The 16,665-nt window shown below is 36.2% G+C and overlaps 1 protein-coding gene across 19 annotated transcripts in view; it reads right to left on the bottom strand.

The window, feature by feature from the left end:
* NRXN1 (neurexin 1) overlaps positions 1-16,665 on the bottom strand; it is a 675,655-nt gene that overhangs the window by 445,968 nt on the left and 213,022 nt on the right. For all 19 annotated transcript variants that reach the window (XM_088053912.1, XM_088053915.1, XM_088053923.1 and 16 more), the window contains one exon: positions 365-666. In XM_088053912.1, the coding sequence (XP_087910038.1) occupies positions 365-666 (302 nt within the window). The remainder of the gene's footprint in view (positions 1-364; positions 667-16,665) is intronic.

The raw sequence follows: 16,665 nt of genomic DNA, 5'->3' as shown, positions 1-16,665 counted from the left end.
ATTTACTGCCCACTTTGAAAAAAGAGGAAAAGATATTAAACATTTCTTTTAATTAAAGAGTTGCAATTCAGAAAGTTGCTAGCCTTGACTAATGCAAGGCTGCAAGGGCAGACAGTTGCACTGGAGAAACACTGGGTGATACCTAAAGTCATGAAAACCTCTCACTGTTACTGTCTCAGACAGCTGCTTGCCCTACTACTTTCTAGATATGCCCCTGCTCAAGTGTGGCAGGAATATCCTTCCTTGTGCAAATAAAAAAAAAAACTAATCAAATGCCTGCTAAACATCCAGTATGCAATTTTCAAATAATCAAGCATTTATTCATAAAAAAAGTCAGTTATTCTTGTATCCATTGTACTGTTACCTGACGCAGATTCCTGGTTACTTTCACATCATGCCAGGCATTGTCATTAAATTTCCCATTCACAGGTTCCACCAGCGCTTCAAAGGCCCCTGAGCCCAAATTAATGACCAAGGAGACAGCTCCGTTTTTCAGCGCAAGATTGACATAATCAGCCGATTTTCCTGTGTGAAGCATCAGTCCGTTCCTCTGAAGCGTTTTAAACGACAGAGTTATTTCATCACTGCTACTCTGTATGGGGTTCTGAGATAAATCATAGCAGAAGTATTCTGATCCCTTGAATGTTGCAATATATTCTTCTTTTCCTGGCAAACAAAAGGAGAGAAACAAACAAATAAATCGCTGGCACTTAATTAAAGGCAACTTGCATGAATTATTTTCATAGCTAATTTAACAGTATTAGTGCAAGCACTGTATCAAAAAATAATTCATTTAAAACACTTAAAATCCATGAAGGAAGGAGATAAATGAGATTTACCGTGAACATATTTTTAACTATTTTCTAACAGATTTTCATTAATGTTTTTATTATTACATGATTAAACTCAGAAAGTAAATTGCACCAGCAATTGTATTAATGCTATTTAAGCAATCTGCTCTCAAACACATCAAAATATATAACATTCAGGTGAATATACAGACCAAAGCATTATTCTAGTCAAAACACAGATCTCTTCCTTTCCAGCTGTCACTAAAATGATGACACCTCAAAAAGAACCAATAACCTAGATACTTCTAGTAGCTCTGCCTAAGGTTTTGAATAAACTAAAGCTACAAAGCATTCATTTAGGAATCTACCTTAAAGATTTATATAGCACTGTGCCAGAGAGCAAGTTAACATGTAGTAGAAAATGAACAGGTTATTCTTTTCTTGCATGTACTTTTACTAGCAAGTATGTGCCATACAGGTTATTTTTCTTAATTTATCCTGAAGGTGAAACACAAATAACTGAGCTTTCCATCTCAGAAAACCAAGTATAATACATATGGAGATTATATTTCCCCTAAAATCTTATACACAAACATGTACATTGACCTTACACTAGAGTTGTATGGAATTTAGAGCCATAAAAAATTATCTGTTTAGAGATGTATGGGTTTTAGAGCAATAAAAGGGCAAAAATATTTGTTCAGCTAATAATAAGTTAGTAAAATCTCAATGAAAACCTGCAGGTTTTATGCAGTGTAAGGATGAAGGTGTGAAAATCTGAGGATGTAAAATTTCATCTTTCTTGAGAATCAACTCAGTCTCCAGGACAGAGCTGCACACATCAGTGTTATACCACCAGAACAAACCCAAAACATATGCATAAATCCACAGATAAAGGGAATAGCAGTGTGAATTTAAGAGACCAGTGGATGACAGGACAGGCGAAAAACAGGTGTGAAGACACCGGTTGTATTTGTCTCCTGTTGTAGCCTATACATTAACTCTGATCCTGGATAGTCAAAATGCTTCTCTTTAGATAATAAAGTTCAGAGACAACTGCAAATACCTCAGATAAGGCACCAGACAATGACTGCATTTTACTTTAACTTTGCATCATAATAAGAACATTAGAAGTTATTAGTCTATGCTTACTTGAAGCGCTTTCTCTCAGATTTGATGCAGAATTCTTGATGGGTTTTTTTTTAGTTTTGTGTTATCTTTTTGAGGGGGTTTATTTGTGGCAGCAGCCAAATCATACTAGACTACAATGTAAAAAAAAACCCAAAATGACTGTTTATCAATTATGCTCTCTTTACAGCTCAAAGCAAGATTCAGCTGACAATGACGCACCCTGGACCCTGACATGTTTCAGTGGAGGAAGAACACCTTGGCTCATGGTGCATAAGGGATTCACAAACATTGCATTTTCTGGGGTTTCAATGCACTAAAAGCAGCAGCCTGCATGCCATCTAATGAATATTTAATAAAAGCATAAAACGCTCAAGAGCAAGTTTATTTGCAATGGGTGCTTGCTGCATAGGCATATTAAAGCAGCATGAATACCTACAATGGAGAGATGATAAAACAGATGCAGAAACCTGGTATTTGTAGTTTTGTCTCAGGTATGTAATGAAAAAAACTGAAGGGCATAAATGAATCAACATGCAAAGTATTTAAGTACACACATTATGCACTGTAAACTGCTTGTGTAAAACCAGACTATTCACACAGACATTAAAATGTAGGGAACTTAAACACGTGCCAGGTCCTTTTTAAAAAAAAATAAATTCCTAAACAAGGACCTGAGGAAGCAAGCAGTTCATCCAAGAAAATAATTGAGTCATTCTTCAAGCAGTACCCCTGCAGAATTCACTGTTAATTTTTGAACCCTCTCTCATTCCTTCTAGATTCAATAATACAGTCTATGATAATATCACCAAATTAAAATTTTTGAACAAATTACTCATATTTACATCAAACTTGTTTAAAAACTGAAGTTCACTTGAAAAACAAAATAAAAAAAACCTCACCTAAAACTAAGCAGAGCATTTTACTTCAGAGGAAACATTTTGGTGAAAAACCCGAATTGTGGATAAAGACACTAACTGCATGCTTTTCCTACCAAACTATTTTTTCTGCTCACCTGACAAACCAAAGATACCCATTATTTGCTATTTTTATGCTGTTTCCATGCCATGGATTCAAGCATTATCTACTATGACAATATTCTAGTATCACCCAACTGCAAATATTACATTAATTATTTGAAACGGGAGGAAATAACAATAGAAAACTTCCACATTTCTCCAGTCTTCAGAATAATTAATTCCTCACAAAAAAAAATTACATTCTCTCTTAGGATCATTTGGATGAAACCTCAGGTATATTTTTCCTCAAATCTAGCTTTGATATTTGGGAAATGATGGGGCACTGCAAGTGCAAATCTGCCTTGTCATGCCCAGCTCTGAAATGGGAAGACTGAAGGTGAAACAACCACACAGGGTTGCCACAGGCCAGCAAAGATTCAGGAAAACCAAGAAAAGGAAATCAGAGTACAAATCTTTTTTGTGCTTTGTCACTGAAAAACAGACCTTTTTAGCACACATAGAGCAGAAGGCACAGAAATCAATATGTTTCAGTGGAGAACGGAAAAGACACTAAATAATATTGATAATCAACCCTGTGTCAACTTTTTAATATCAAAAAGATATTTTTGATATGCGCTATTTTGCTCTTGATATGAATGCATGTATTTAGAATGGACATTAAAAAATATACCTATAAAACATTCAAATGTTTTATGTAAAAAAACCCCACTCATAATCCATTGCTACATTTTATACCACAATTTTTGTTGATCCTTTAAGCAAATTAAGAACAGGCTTCATTAATAACCGGTTGTGTAAACTGCTGGTTGTTTGTTTATTTTTTCAAATTATCACTTAATAACACTTAGAGAAACCATTAAAAATGCATGGCAGTCATTCTAGCCAGTATGAAGTGTTGCACTTCATTTAATGATTAAAATGTAATTACCTGCATAGAAAAGCACAAGATAATATGAACACCATAAAGAAGTTTAACACGTTTTTATTCTGAATTTTGAGTACTGTAAATTGCTTTATGTTATGGCAGTGAAAATCCAGTATTACAGGAGATGTGCATCTGTTTGTGTCACAGGAAGGATTCAAACAAGAGAAGCACTCTATGAAAGCACCTGTTGCTGCAGAAAGGGTCTGTTTCTTTGCCCCACTTAAGTCAAACACAGTTTTAATATTCAGCTCTTTGGAAGTCCATTTAATCCTTAGTCTGATAAAACATATGGAAGCAATACTTCCATGGGCTTTAGCAGATTTTACAGTCCTACATAAGCACCATGCTAAGCTTTATAGCACATTCACCTGTCTCACTGGCAGTGTTACACCATAAACTAGGTCTGGCTGTATCCATAATAATTGGATCGTGCACCCATGCCTGATTTAAATCACATACATAGGACTAGATGCTTTGATCTTACTGAGGAGTAACAATAATGGAACCATAGACAAGAGAAATAAAACTGTAACAAGAATAAATCAAATGTGTTTATTGATAGCTGCAGTGTTCTTTTGCATAAGAAAGTAAACTCAAAAGTTTATTAACTAAACCCAAACAACCCATGTGACAAACCCATCTAGTATTACACAACAAAACCTGGTAGAGTGATGTCTATTTATCTGTCTGCCAAAATAATTACTGCCAAAGAGAAAATAAGCTGACACCACTAACACTAATACCACTCCACTTCTAAGAGCCAAGTTACTTCTCCACAATCTTCAAAACGTTAAATGTGTTCTGAATAAATAAATTATGTCAAACCAGAGTGTAGTATGTTTCCAGATGTACTGTTTGGTGCTCCACTTCACAATTTAAAATTCAAACATTTATCCGCTACACCATCAACTTATAAAGTCTTTCTGAAAAAGCAATGCAGCTTAGGAAAACTACACTAAAACAGCATGTAGACAAAACCATTAATAAGAATGACTGATGCAATAAAACCAGACAGCCTGAACTGCTACTTCTGTGGCACACTTTGCAGTAATAGCAAACTAACAGCTTGCCATTCCATACAAAGGGAATCCTCCCCCCATGAGGAGTGCACTGCTGAACCTGGAATGGTGTCAGCATGCATCATGCACGAGGTTTCCCAGCACATTGCTCTTTTATGAAAGCCAGCCTTTACCTTCATTTACATCATTCACTGGATCTTAAGACAAAAAATTACAAAGACTGTAAAGTAGTTCTCCGAATGTTATACTGAATTTTGTTTCCCAATCACATAATAAAGGATAACCAGATTGCCTCTAGAAATAAAACACAGGCACTCAAAAAGAATAATACATCTAATAAATAATACTGTCTAAATAAAAAAAAATTAAGACTTTAGTATGAAACCAACAAAAATGATGGAATTATGATAAAACCTAAGAAATTAATTCTGAGAGAATGCAGAGGGCTGGCTTATCAGTTCAGGTAGTTAGTTTTTACAAGTACTGCTGTTGTTGTACACTAGCAGTTTTCTGTTCCTGTCTCTTATAAATAACCTTTTTTAACAGAAGAATCTTTCATGACAATTTCTCACAATCTTTCTTTTCCTTTCCAGAAACTATATTCCTTGTCATCTAAACAAGTCTCCACAGAAGATTCCAAGGAAGCAATTCAGAGAAAAAAATCAGATTCATGATTCCAAATCCACCATGGGGATCTATGTGGTAGTTTCCTTCTTTTTTTAACGCTCTCTTCCCTCACCAGTAAGTACAAATTTCTGTGTCCCTTTTCTTTGAGAGGCAATAATTTCATTATGAGGTAATCATGACTAGCCTAACATTAGAACAAAACCGGAGAAGTTATTTAAGACCATAAGCAATTTCTTCTGAAGGACTGAGGAATTACTTCTCAAGGGCTTCTTATTATTGTTTTAAATTAACCTTATGCAAAAAAAAAAGGAAAAAAGACAAAAAAAGGCTGTAGAAATGTCTGTTTATTCCACAGATTCAGGGATCTGTCAAACCAGTCCAAGCCTTTCTCTGGCAGAAAATGTTCCACTCAGAACCAAAGAAAGTACAAAGTAAAACTTTGGTTACTTGTTATAACAGAGTGCTTTGGGCTGCCATACTTGTAGTTCCTGGAATGTACTATCTATGTTAACATCTATGTAAACTATGGTTTATCCCAAAAAACACCCTGCACCTGTGATCCTGGGCACCAAAGTCTCTGCTACTGGTGTCCAACATAAAACCAGTATCCATCGCAATAAAATGAGGTGCAAAGAAATATTCTGCCTGCTGAGAAAAATTTAACAGCATAATTGATACAAAGTCAGGTATGATATCATGATGCAAAGAAACTTGGGAAAGTTTTCCACCTTCTGTTTTGTTTCACACACAATCATTAAATCAGTAGCCAATCACAAGAATTATAAACTTCTGAAGTATGAGCCTCTGATCCCTTCCCATCATCTCAGATTGGAATAAAATTATGATAGTTGCTACTCATGATAAATGACTTGCAGGGAACACCAGATAACTGATAAATGACTTCATTTTTCTAAACAGACATTTAAATTCATAATTAAAATGGCTACAGCATGCAATTTCCTCACTAATTTCATGTCCTTTTATTTAATCACACAGAGTATGCACTTCAAAAGCAAGATTTGCAATTGGGGAGGGAGAGGAAAGCAAGCAGGAGTTTTCAGGAATGGTGCCATCGTAGTGTACATTAAATACTAAATTGCTAGAAGGTGAAAACAGGATAACCTTTTTCTAATTAGCAGTTGCATCATTAATAAGTAGATTACAGTATTCTGCACTTTATATCATGGTGATAATGCCTCAAAAAATTACTCCAAACCACAAAGTTTGAAATAGTGATTTAAAGTCATTCTTGTTAAATTAGGAATAAAGTGCAAAATGTAAAATATGCTCACATCATTCTGCTACATTCACAGGAATGTAGCAGAAAACAGAATGTAGCAGTAGTAGAAAACTACTTTTACTCAACCTTACCATTGCCTTAAAACTCATGAATTTTGGTAAGAAGTTGGGAAACCAGAGCAGAATTATACCAACAAATAAATACAGGCTTCATTTTCTGCACCAAGCTAAAAACGGTGCTGGACAACTTTCAAAAGGCCTTTTCCAGGCCTCAAGGTTCCCACTGACTTTACAGCTAAACTGCAAAATGCAGAATTCAGCTTTTCAAAGGATCAGAATCACAGACTTTCAGTATCAGATTGCTTACAGAACTGGCTGAAAAATTGATGTTATGATAAGAAAATATAGCATTTTTAATTTTACTCTCCATAAGTATAAAACTTTTGCAATGCAAGTTTTAATTTGCTTTGAGTGATAAAACAGGTAGGGTAAATTCTTCCCCTGCATCCTGGGCTGTGTCTCTTCTGCTTGTATCTTACAAAGGAGAGCTGCATAAAAAAAAACAAAAAACCTGCAGTTATTCTTGCAAAAATTGAAAGCAGACTCTGTCCTAGATAAAAATCCATTTTCTGTACTGCTTCTTGGAAGAAGCAGTAGCACCTTACTCCTTGCTGAGCGTTTTCCGAATGAGTTGCATTCGTTTTTCACTGTCCTAAGTAAAAATATGGAACAGAAGAAGTAATTTTTTTTTACTTTGTTGATTTTATATTTAAACACACATTTCAAATGAAAGAACAAGGCATAAAATAATGCCCAACTAACACATTTTATGTGTACAAAGAGTTAATGAGTTAAATGATCTGATAAGGAACAGTTTCAAAGCTAGTAAGAAACTTCTGAGACATCAGCTGAATACCTCTCGTATGGCACCAAACAGCACTAGAGGATTAGTGCAGCATGTCCTGGGGTTTAGATGCAATAAAAAACAACAAGCAATTTTCCAGTCCTAATTAACTCCTGTTAAAAGAAGCCCTTTGTAGCAATAAGCTTTCCAGAGATGCAGAGGGAATGCCACTGCAATGGTATTATGTACATGATGAGCCACTGCTATAAAACCAGTTTTGCACTTGTCTCAGAGAGGTACTGCAGGAATATGTAGCATTTGACTCAGTAAAAAGAGATACAGCATGGTTTTGAAAAAGGTAAAACAAAACACCTTCCAGAGGGGATTGACAAAACCGTCTTTTTTTTTTTTTTTTTGTCTGCCTCTGCCTGAGACCGTATCACTGAAGGAATGTCTACATAAAACATTTGGGAAAAGTCAGTTGGATCTCTGTGTTAGTCTTCAAAACATGTTCAGAAGAAGCTATTTATAACTCTTGGTCTTCCTATAAACATGGCAAATTTAATATGAAAACAACTGTTTTATTACATCTTCCAGCCTGTTGAGGATACTCTCATTTAAGAAAGATTTTTCACATATGAAACAAAAAATATCTTTCCAAGTTACTGAGCATACAAGGAATACATTCTATGAAAGGATCCTACAGCAACAAAGGGGACCTGAGAAGCTGAAGTCTCAGCTGAAGAAATCTACTGTTCAAAATAATGACCAGATAGATGTGCTAATGGCCTGTTGCTATAGTAGAAATATTTAACCTAAACAAGCCATACCTAGTATCTCTCTGCAACCCTGCCTATTCAAAAGAAGCAAAAAGAATTGCTATGTCATCTACAAAGAGTAAAAGAACTCTTTTTTATTGATTAACTCAGGACATAGAAGGAGCTCAAAACTTCTCAAAGACAGGCAAACCATTAGACAAAAATACTCTTTGAGCTTCATGATCTCAATTCATTGTCATGCGGAAAATAATTCAGCCAAAACTGTGTTTTTTAACATGAGGCTGAATATAAGAAGTAGTATGATATCTCTTTTGGCATCCCAGAACTACCTTCAGCCACTATCAGAACCTAGGGTCAGGTGGTCAAATGAACTATGGGATCAGAAACATTATCATTAAAGTAAGAATTACAAGAAATTCAATATAATGTTTCTGGAAACTTTTTTTTTTTTTTCCCAAAAGAATGACAAAGGTAGAAGAATTTCCTTTTAGCGAGCAAAAGAGTAGTGTCAATTTAAAATGGTTTGAATAATTTGTATTAAACTCTAATACCTAATAAACTTCATTAAAAATTCAGATAACTTTCTTCCAAATATTTAATTATTTAATAATCACTACAGTGACTAAAGATATTTTACCTTTATAAATGCAACTGATGGACAAAGCACGAAGGATAACAGAAACATTGACTTGATGAGTGCAGCACAGACCTTTAGTGGACTGGGTTAGGAGCAAACAACATTCTGCTCTGGAAAGAAGACTCAACTATGTGTCCACAGTTAAAAAAATAAATGTGTATTTTAAAATGGAGGCAAATTGAAAAAAATATTAGTAACTATTTGAATAACAGGGATTCTGGTCAAGGTCATGGCAATCAAAGCAGCTGAACTGTCTGTACTTTACAGAGGAAAAACACCCACAGGTATTCATACAGAATTGCAACCACCTGCATATGTATGGGAAGAAACATTCAAGGGCAAGCCTAGAATCAGGACATGACTATTTAAAAATTCAGATGAAACACTCAAAAGGACTTCCCAACACACAGAAAACCTTGACGGTTATGACAGTGCTGTTACCATCTCCAGAGGCTGTGACATATCTTCCTAGAAATATTTTGACCTATTATTTTCAGGTTTTTTTCCTGTTGTTTCAATGCTGCCCTTTGCTCTCTTCTTCCCTGTATTTTAGTTTTTCTCCTTCAGAGACTTTTTTTATTGCACTGCAATTCCTGCTGAGAGGCAAAGGTAGCCTAAGCCATATGCCAGTCAGTGTCCTCAGTAATCAGCAGTCACTGGAAATCCCCGATCACATCTGAAGATCAGAATGAGCCCTAATAATAAAAAAAACCCTTCATGCCTCTATTTATATTTTGTGTGCAGCAGTCAGATAAAAGAATATATAAAAGCTGGGTGTTAAGGATAGGGGAAAAGGAAAACTGAATTCAAACTAATTTAGCACATTTTATTTTGGGAAAGACACTAAAGCTTCATTAAATCTACAGAGGTGTGACAGATGATATTCTACACCAATGAATTGCAGCTATTTTTTTCTTTTCTGGCACTATTGTTTGTTCTTAAATTAACACTCACTTTCCAAGACAATAAAGAAAATAGCAAAACTACCATTATTTTTGTAATGGTTTGACAGGATATAACTGTTTTTCATACCTCTTATTCTTCCTACCACCAATCAAAATTTAGGTCATAGTACTTCAGAACATGGGAGGTGCTGAGGAAAGGCCACTGTCCACATAAGCAAGAGCTTCTTACTGAACATAACATCAGGTTTTTGTGTAAATAACAACCAGAGATATTCAGATGATAATTTTACATGTGGCAGTCTCAAAATCTGATTTATCTGACTGCAAATAAAATACACAAGTTTTTTTTGCTCGTAATCAGATAGCTAACAATGCAATTTACACCAAGATTTAAAGGACTAGTAGCAGCTACGTAACAAAGAGCTTTAAGAAAAAAATGTGGCTGAAATAAGTCATTGCTCCTACAAAGTCACTTCAGGAAACAAGCCTGCTTATGGACGTTCCAATTCTGTAGCATGGAAAAGCTTCTTAAAGACACAGCAAGACATCAGGAAAATATTAAATCTCTGAAATCCATTCCCCCATACCTTTTTCCATGATTCTCTAAAGCTTACATCCACAACATGATAAAGGACGATACAAGTCAAAGAAATTTGATGGATACCTTAATGTGTTTCAAGTAACAACTGTTAGTTTTTAAACAAGATGATTCTTGCTATCACTTCACAGAATAGGTCAAGATAGAAAGGCCCACAGAAGGACATTTGTTCTGGTCTCCCTGCACAAGCAGGGTCATCCCAGAGCACACAGCACAAGACTGTGTCCAGGTGGTTCTGGAATCTCTTCAGCAAGGGAGATTCCACACCTTCTCTTGAGTGATCCATCCCAGTTCATTCATGGTTCTCTGCACAGCAAAGTTCTTCCTCATGTTCAGGTGGAACTTCTTGTTCAGTTGTTCCTGCCCACTGTTTCTTGTATTACTGAGCAAAGCCTGGTCCATCCTGTGACATCTCCCCTCAGAGATATTGATGAGGTCCCCTCAATCCTCTCTTGAGTCTGAACAGCCCCAGGTCCCTCAGACTTTCCTCATAAGAGAGGTTCTCCAGACCCTTGACCACCTTAGTGGTTCTCCACTGGACCTGATCCAGCAGCTCCATGTCTCCTCATCCTGAGGAGCCCAGAAGTGGACACAGGACTCCAGATGAGCCTCACCAGGGCTGAGTAGAGGTGCAGGATCACCTCCCTTGACTTGCTGGCAATGCTCTTCCTAACGCACTCCAGGACATCATTGGCCTTCTTGGCCACAAGGACACACTGCTGCCTCAGGGACAGCTTGTTGTCCACCAGGACCCCCCAGGTCCTTCTCCACAGCAATTCTTATTCCTTTCAATAAATACCAGGGCTTGGCAACATTCACTCTTAAGTAGAGTATAATAACTTTCTAACATAATTTCAGTAAGTTATAACAAAATAAGGCTTTCAAGGTCTATTCTTGATACCAATTTTCTTTTAAATGAGACTCTCAAAATTGATAAGCAGGTTTCTTGGCCTGACCATAGCTTTAAAACTATACATGCACTGATTTATTTTCAACTATGAATATATAAAAAGAGCTATGTCTAGATTTATATTTAAAGGACCATTTTAGGCATGCATTTTAAAAATATAAAAGAAGTCTCTCTCCAAGTCTTATTATCAAATCTGTAAAAATCCAAGAAAACCTCTGCAAGTAGCAAAATAATCAGTATTAAATATGCTTCACATTTAGTTTTTTGAAGACTGACTAGCCCCTTTTCCATTAATTCAGTATTACTTCCTTATTTTTTTCAGAAGTCATAAGTCTTTAAAACTGCTTGATAAGGAGGCCTCCCTACTGAGATTACCAATAGTCTTTTTATAGAAGCCTGCAGGAACAGTGTAAAAGCAAAAGAAGATTAACAGAATATAAAAATAATTGGACTCTAGTGCTGTATTGATATTTTAGAGGAAAGATTTGCTGTCATGACTGGGCCAAGTCATCTGCTGGTAAATTCCACTGAAGGCAGCACATTTGCACCACTGGTACTTTATCCTGCTCTTTATGCAATAAATATATCTAAGAAGGTGAGATACTTAGTGTCATAGATAATGTGACGTACTTACATCATTGCACTGATCTAACATAAAACTTAACAACTCATTTCTCAGGTAATGGAAAGAGTAGAAAAAAGATGGAGATAGAAAGAGTGACACTGTCAGAGATACTGCCTCATTTTAGAAACATTAGATATTAAGAAGTAATTTCACCTCTCCAGGAACTTGTCTAAAATAACTGCTTAAAATACTTCAATATTTATTATTGCTGCATAGGAGCTTAGCATTATTTACAGCCTTCTGCCCTACACATATGAAATAGAAACAAGACTGTAATCATCCAAAGAACACTTAGAGAAGAAAACACAACTGAAAAAATAATTTAACATATCTTACAAAGGATAATCAAAAGAGAAAAGCTGTGACATTCTAGTGACAAGCACATTACATAAATTTCAGGTTTGGGTACTTTTACTTTTTCAAGAATCTAATCTGCATTCAGGGTCTGAAGTTTCTCTACATTTCAAGGCACTAAGATTGTGTACACCACAGCTGCTGGTACTCCACTAAGCTGTTGACTGGAGAGGGCAGGGAAAAAAGCAATGGAGCCTGTATCCTTCACCAAATATTTTGGCAACTGAGATCTATTTTCCACAAATTTCTATCTCCTAACCAGTGTGGAAAAAAATGCAAGACTGAAGCCTATGACAACAACAGCAGGAACCACAGGCTGGTTCCTCCTGCACAGCTTGAGCAAGACTGCTGGTCCCACACTAAACCACACAGCAATCAGGAGCGAGGACTACAACCAGACTGAGTATTCACACACAAATACCACAGCATAGAACACATTCAATGTAAACTTTAAATGTAACAATTGTAATCTTGTAAAGGCCCATAGGCCCACTAACAAAATGCCTCTACCCTGGAGGGGCTGAAGCAGGCAAGGAGAAACACCCCTCAGATCAGGGTGAGGAAAACCTGCCTCTCAAGGATCTTTGCAGACACATGTAAATACCTCTCCAGGTTCGATGTTCTATTGGTTCACCCAGTTGATGTAATCCCTATTCTACCCCCCGTTTGCCATTTCTGGTTAATCCCCAGGATGTTCTCCCTTCCCCTGATTCCTACTGGCCCCAGATTGCTGCATTGCCCCACCCCCATTAGCCTATTGGTTTACCCAGTTCCTAGCCATGCCTTTGCACCATTTTCCCTTTTTCCAATTGGACCCTGACCCTCAACTCCACCCCTGTCACCCTGTATTTATTCCTGTGCCACCAGATCATTCTGGTCTTTGTCCCTGGGCCCCTTTGGAGGTTAAACCCTTTTGGATATCCAAACAAAGATCTGTCCCTCGCTCCTTCGTCATTGCTAGTTAGTTCTACTGGTGGTGTGCTCCTGGCCCTGACGGCATGGTCACTTTCAGGGATTCATTGTGGCATGCAGTGCAACAAAACCCCTTCTTTTCCCATCAGAAAAAAAAAAAAAAAAGAAAAAAAGAAAGAATTCCCTCTACATATAGAGTATAGAGTAAGTGAAAGTTTGCTTCAAATCATAATTTGAGCACAAATGCCCTTACCAGCAGCCTCCATTTTGTCTCTCCCACCTGTTCCTCATAGGGCTCCTGTAATTACCTGTCAGCTGTTTAGACAGTGCCAGAGGCTGGTTAGGTTTTACATTTATTACATTAGGAAAATGCCATCATGCAGTAGCCAGAGTGACGGGATCAATATAGAGAAAATACTTGCACTCTGAGTTACACAGGCTATTAATTCAACCTTCCTCTATAACCCTACTGTTTTCTTTGCATTGCTGAATATAGTTTTGCTTTTCTAAAGTCCCTCCTCATTTCATAGCACCCTGAGAAAATAAGTAAAGCCCTTTATGCACAATACACAAGACATTTGATTCTGAATACATACCATTACACTTCTAAAGCTATTTGATTACTACTCTGGATACTTTCAAATTAATTAAAAATGAAGAGTTATTGACAAAACACACTAGCATTCATCACAGAACCACCAGGTCAGTTATTATGTTCACTAAAGTATTTAAACCTTTCTGAACTTTCAGGAAAGGGAATTACTGCTTCTGTGAAAAAAATCATTCTGTGATTATTATCTCTATTTCTCCCCAAGGCTCCTACACCTTACAGATTTACCAGGAGTTTAGATTCAAACTAATAGGAAGCTGTGTTTAAAGTGCTTTAGAATCTTGCCCATCAATTACATTGTTGAGGTAACATTATATCACAGTACTCAAATGAAATGGTACACATGTAAATGGCTTAAAATTAAAGGTAGGTGAATCATTAAGAATTCTTCTTAATGTCATTAAATTAGACATTTGCAGACTAGCAGTCCATTCCTTCTTAATTCACTTCTACCTGAGTTTATTTTCATTGGATTCCTAAACTGAAATTTAGAGGTAAAACACAATCTAAGTGGAGGATAATTTGATTATTTTATTTTTCAAGGATTATTTATTTGTAGTTTAGTCTGGGGCTATGGAGACAATATGCACACTGAAGTATTTCCATCCCATAAGCAAAAGCAGACTACATTCATCAATCTGTTAGCCATGAAATTAGGAATGTTTGATGCATCCAAGGGCAGCTCCTGGAGCTCTTGTTTTTCCTGCTACACCCCTCTCAGTTATTTCCCTACTACCCCAATATTAAGTAAATAAGCAACTTTTTCATGCTTCCATACAAGAAAAAGACTAATCTAAGCAGCTTCAGGCTCCCCATTTTTATTTTCTATGTTAATCTTCCACGTTTTGGGGCTTTTTGCACAAACACAAAGAAAAGCTGAACACCAGCCGTCCCTGGCTCCCCAGAATACAGCAACACAAACAGAACTTTTCTTCACCCATCCTGTTGTGGGTCTTTTGTCAAGTGGATGCCTAGCAAAGGAAATTAGCCATTAAATGACTAAATCCATTTACCCCTGTATAGCAAACAACTTCTTCAGAATAAAGGGAAACTGCAGCTAAAGATTGTATTAAAACTCAGGAATTTACCATGTATTTCTGAATTGGTTTCAAAACAAGCTGCATCTTGACCCACTTCTGGTGGTGCAATAATCAGTGTCCAGATATTTCTCCCTGGCTAGTGAGTAGTGTCAGGGCAAGATAACTTTTAATATTCCTTGGCTTCTCTCAAGACTCATAAAATGACATTAAATCTTCCTTTCAAAATCATCAATTTTTCAAGCCTAAAATTATGTTTGGAAAAGCATATTTTCTTTCTCAACACTCTACTAATTTTGTAGAGTAACTTCCAGAGATGATCTACTACATCCTGTGCTTACTCACTCCAGCCCAGCACTTGTTTTTTCCTGTAGGCACAGCTGACCACCGACAATGATCTATGAATCAAACAAACCCCAAATCCTCAAGTGGGCAGATGCAGGATAATTCTGTGTTTTGGCTGTTATACACCCACAGCTTTCTCTCATTAATAGAGCTGTAACTTGAATGGTGACCCAATTTTTGCTGTATCTTTTATTGTCAGAACAAAACCAATTATGAACAGTTCCCAACAAAGTTAAATCTTTTTCACATTTTCCTTAAAATACCCTGTTCATTCCTGATACACTTAAATTTAATTCAGTCTCTGTAGACCTCCCAATGTCTTGAATGTACACAGATGAATGCAGAAAGATTAAACATTTTCTTACTGTGACCTACAACAATGTGCTGGAACTTTAATTATTATGTTAATTCAGGCATTGGGCCCAGTGGATTTATTATATCCTAGAAGCTAATGCAATCTACTCTGAAGTGAGATGTAGGCATTAGCTGCATCTAAGTATTTTGTGTACAAATATTTAGGCTGTGTAGCAAAAGGCTGCACACTAAAACAAACTTCAAAATCGAATCCTAATTTTGGGTCTTTTTCCTCAAGTAGATGCCTAGTTCCTCAGAAAGAATCTGAAAGTGTGGCTCCTTGTAGCAACTTGTGTCTCAGCCAAACATCATCATCCCCAAATTCAAGGCTTTTGAACCAAGGCTGGCATTTGTTAGATTAAAAAAAAAAAAAAAAAAAATTATGATACTTGTTATTAATATCTTACCAATCATAGGATAACATTGGGGAAAACACCCCAATCAACAATTCTTTATTTTCCACTGCAGCACAAGATGAGGTACATTCTGCACTGTATTAGGACAAAAAATATCCAATCCCAAGATAGTTCATTTGGAATAAAGATGGCTTTACATAAAAAACAATATCAATTACTGAAAATTAAAGTTTTAACTTTTCCCTAATAGACAATGTAGGTGTTTCTGATCCTTCAAATAAAATGCAGTTTTGTATCATTCAACAAGGAAAAACACCTACTGGATTCTTTTTTTAATTATCCCCCATCTCAGCCAATATTTTACTTATTTTCCATTAGCAACATGATTGACAAAAATGAAACCCATATTTTAAATAGTTTTGAAGAGAAAAAGAAAGGTGGAGAAACTTGATGAGGTGAACTTGCCAGACATTGGTAAAACCATTGGAACTTTGCTGACTACACAAACTCTTTTCAAGCAATGGAACTGGAGGTAGCTCATATGGTTTTATTTTTCCTTGGCTTGCTATATAAGAGTATTTTCTATTATACTATCACTATATCACAAAAGCACCTGTGTTGTAATTAGAAGCAATCTGGCTTTCATCAAGAGAATATTAAAAAAATGTTTAATATAATAAAGGCAAGAAG

Source organism: Pseudopodoces humilis, chromosome 3, assembly GCF_049639895.1.
Source record: "Pseudopodoces humilis isolate 2021_Gansu_Grassland_sample_001 chromosome 3, ASM4963989v1, whole genome shotgun sequence".
Classification (NCBI taxonomy): domain Eukaryota; kingdom Metazoa; phylum Chordata; class Aves; order Passeriformes; family Paridae; genus Pseudopodoces; species Pseudopodoces humilis.
Note: the sequence above shows the minus strand (reverse complement) of the source record. Positions and strands in the feature narration are given on the sequence as shown.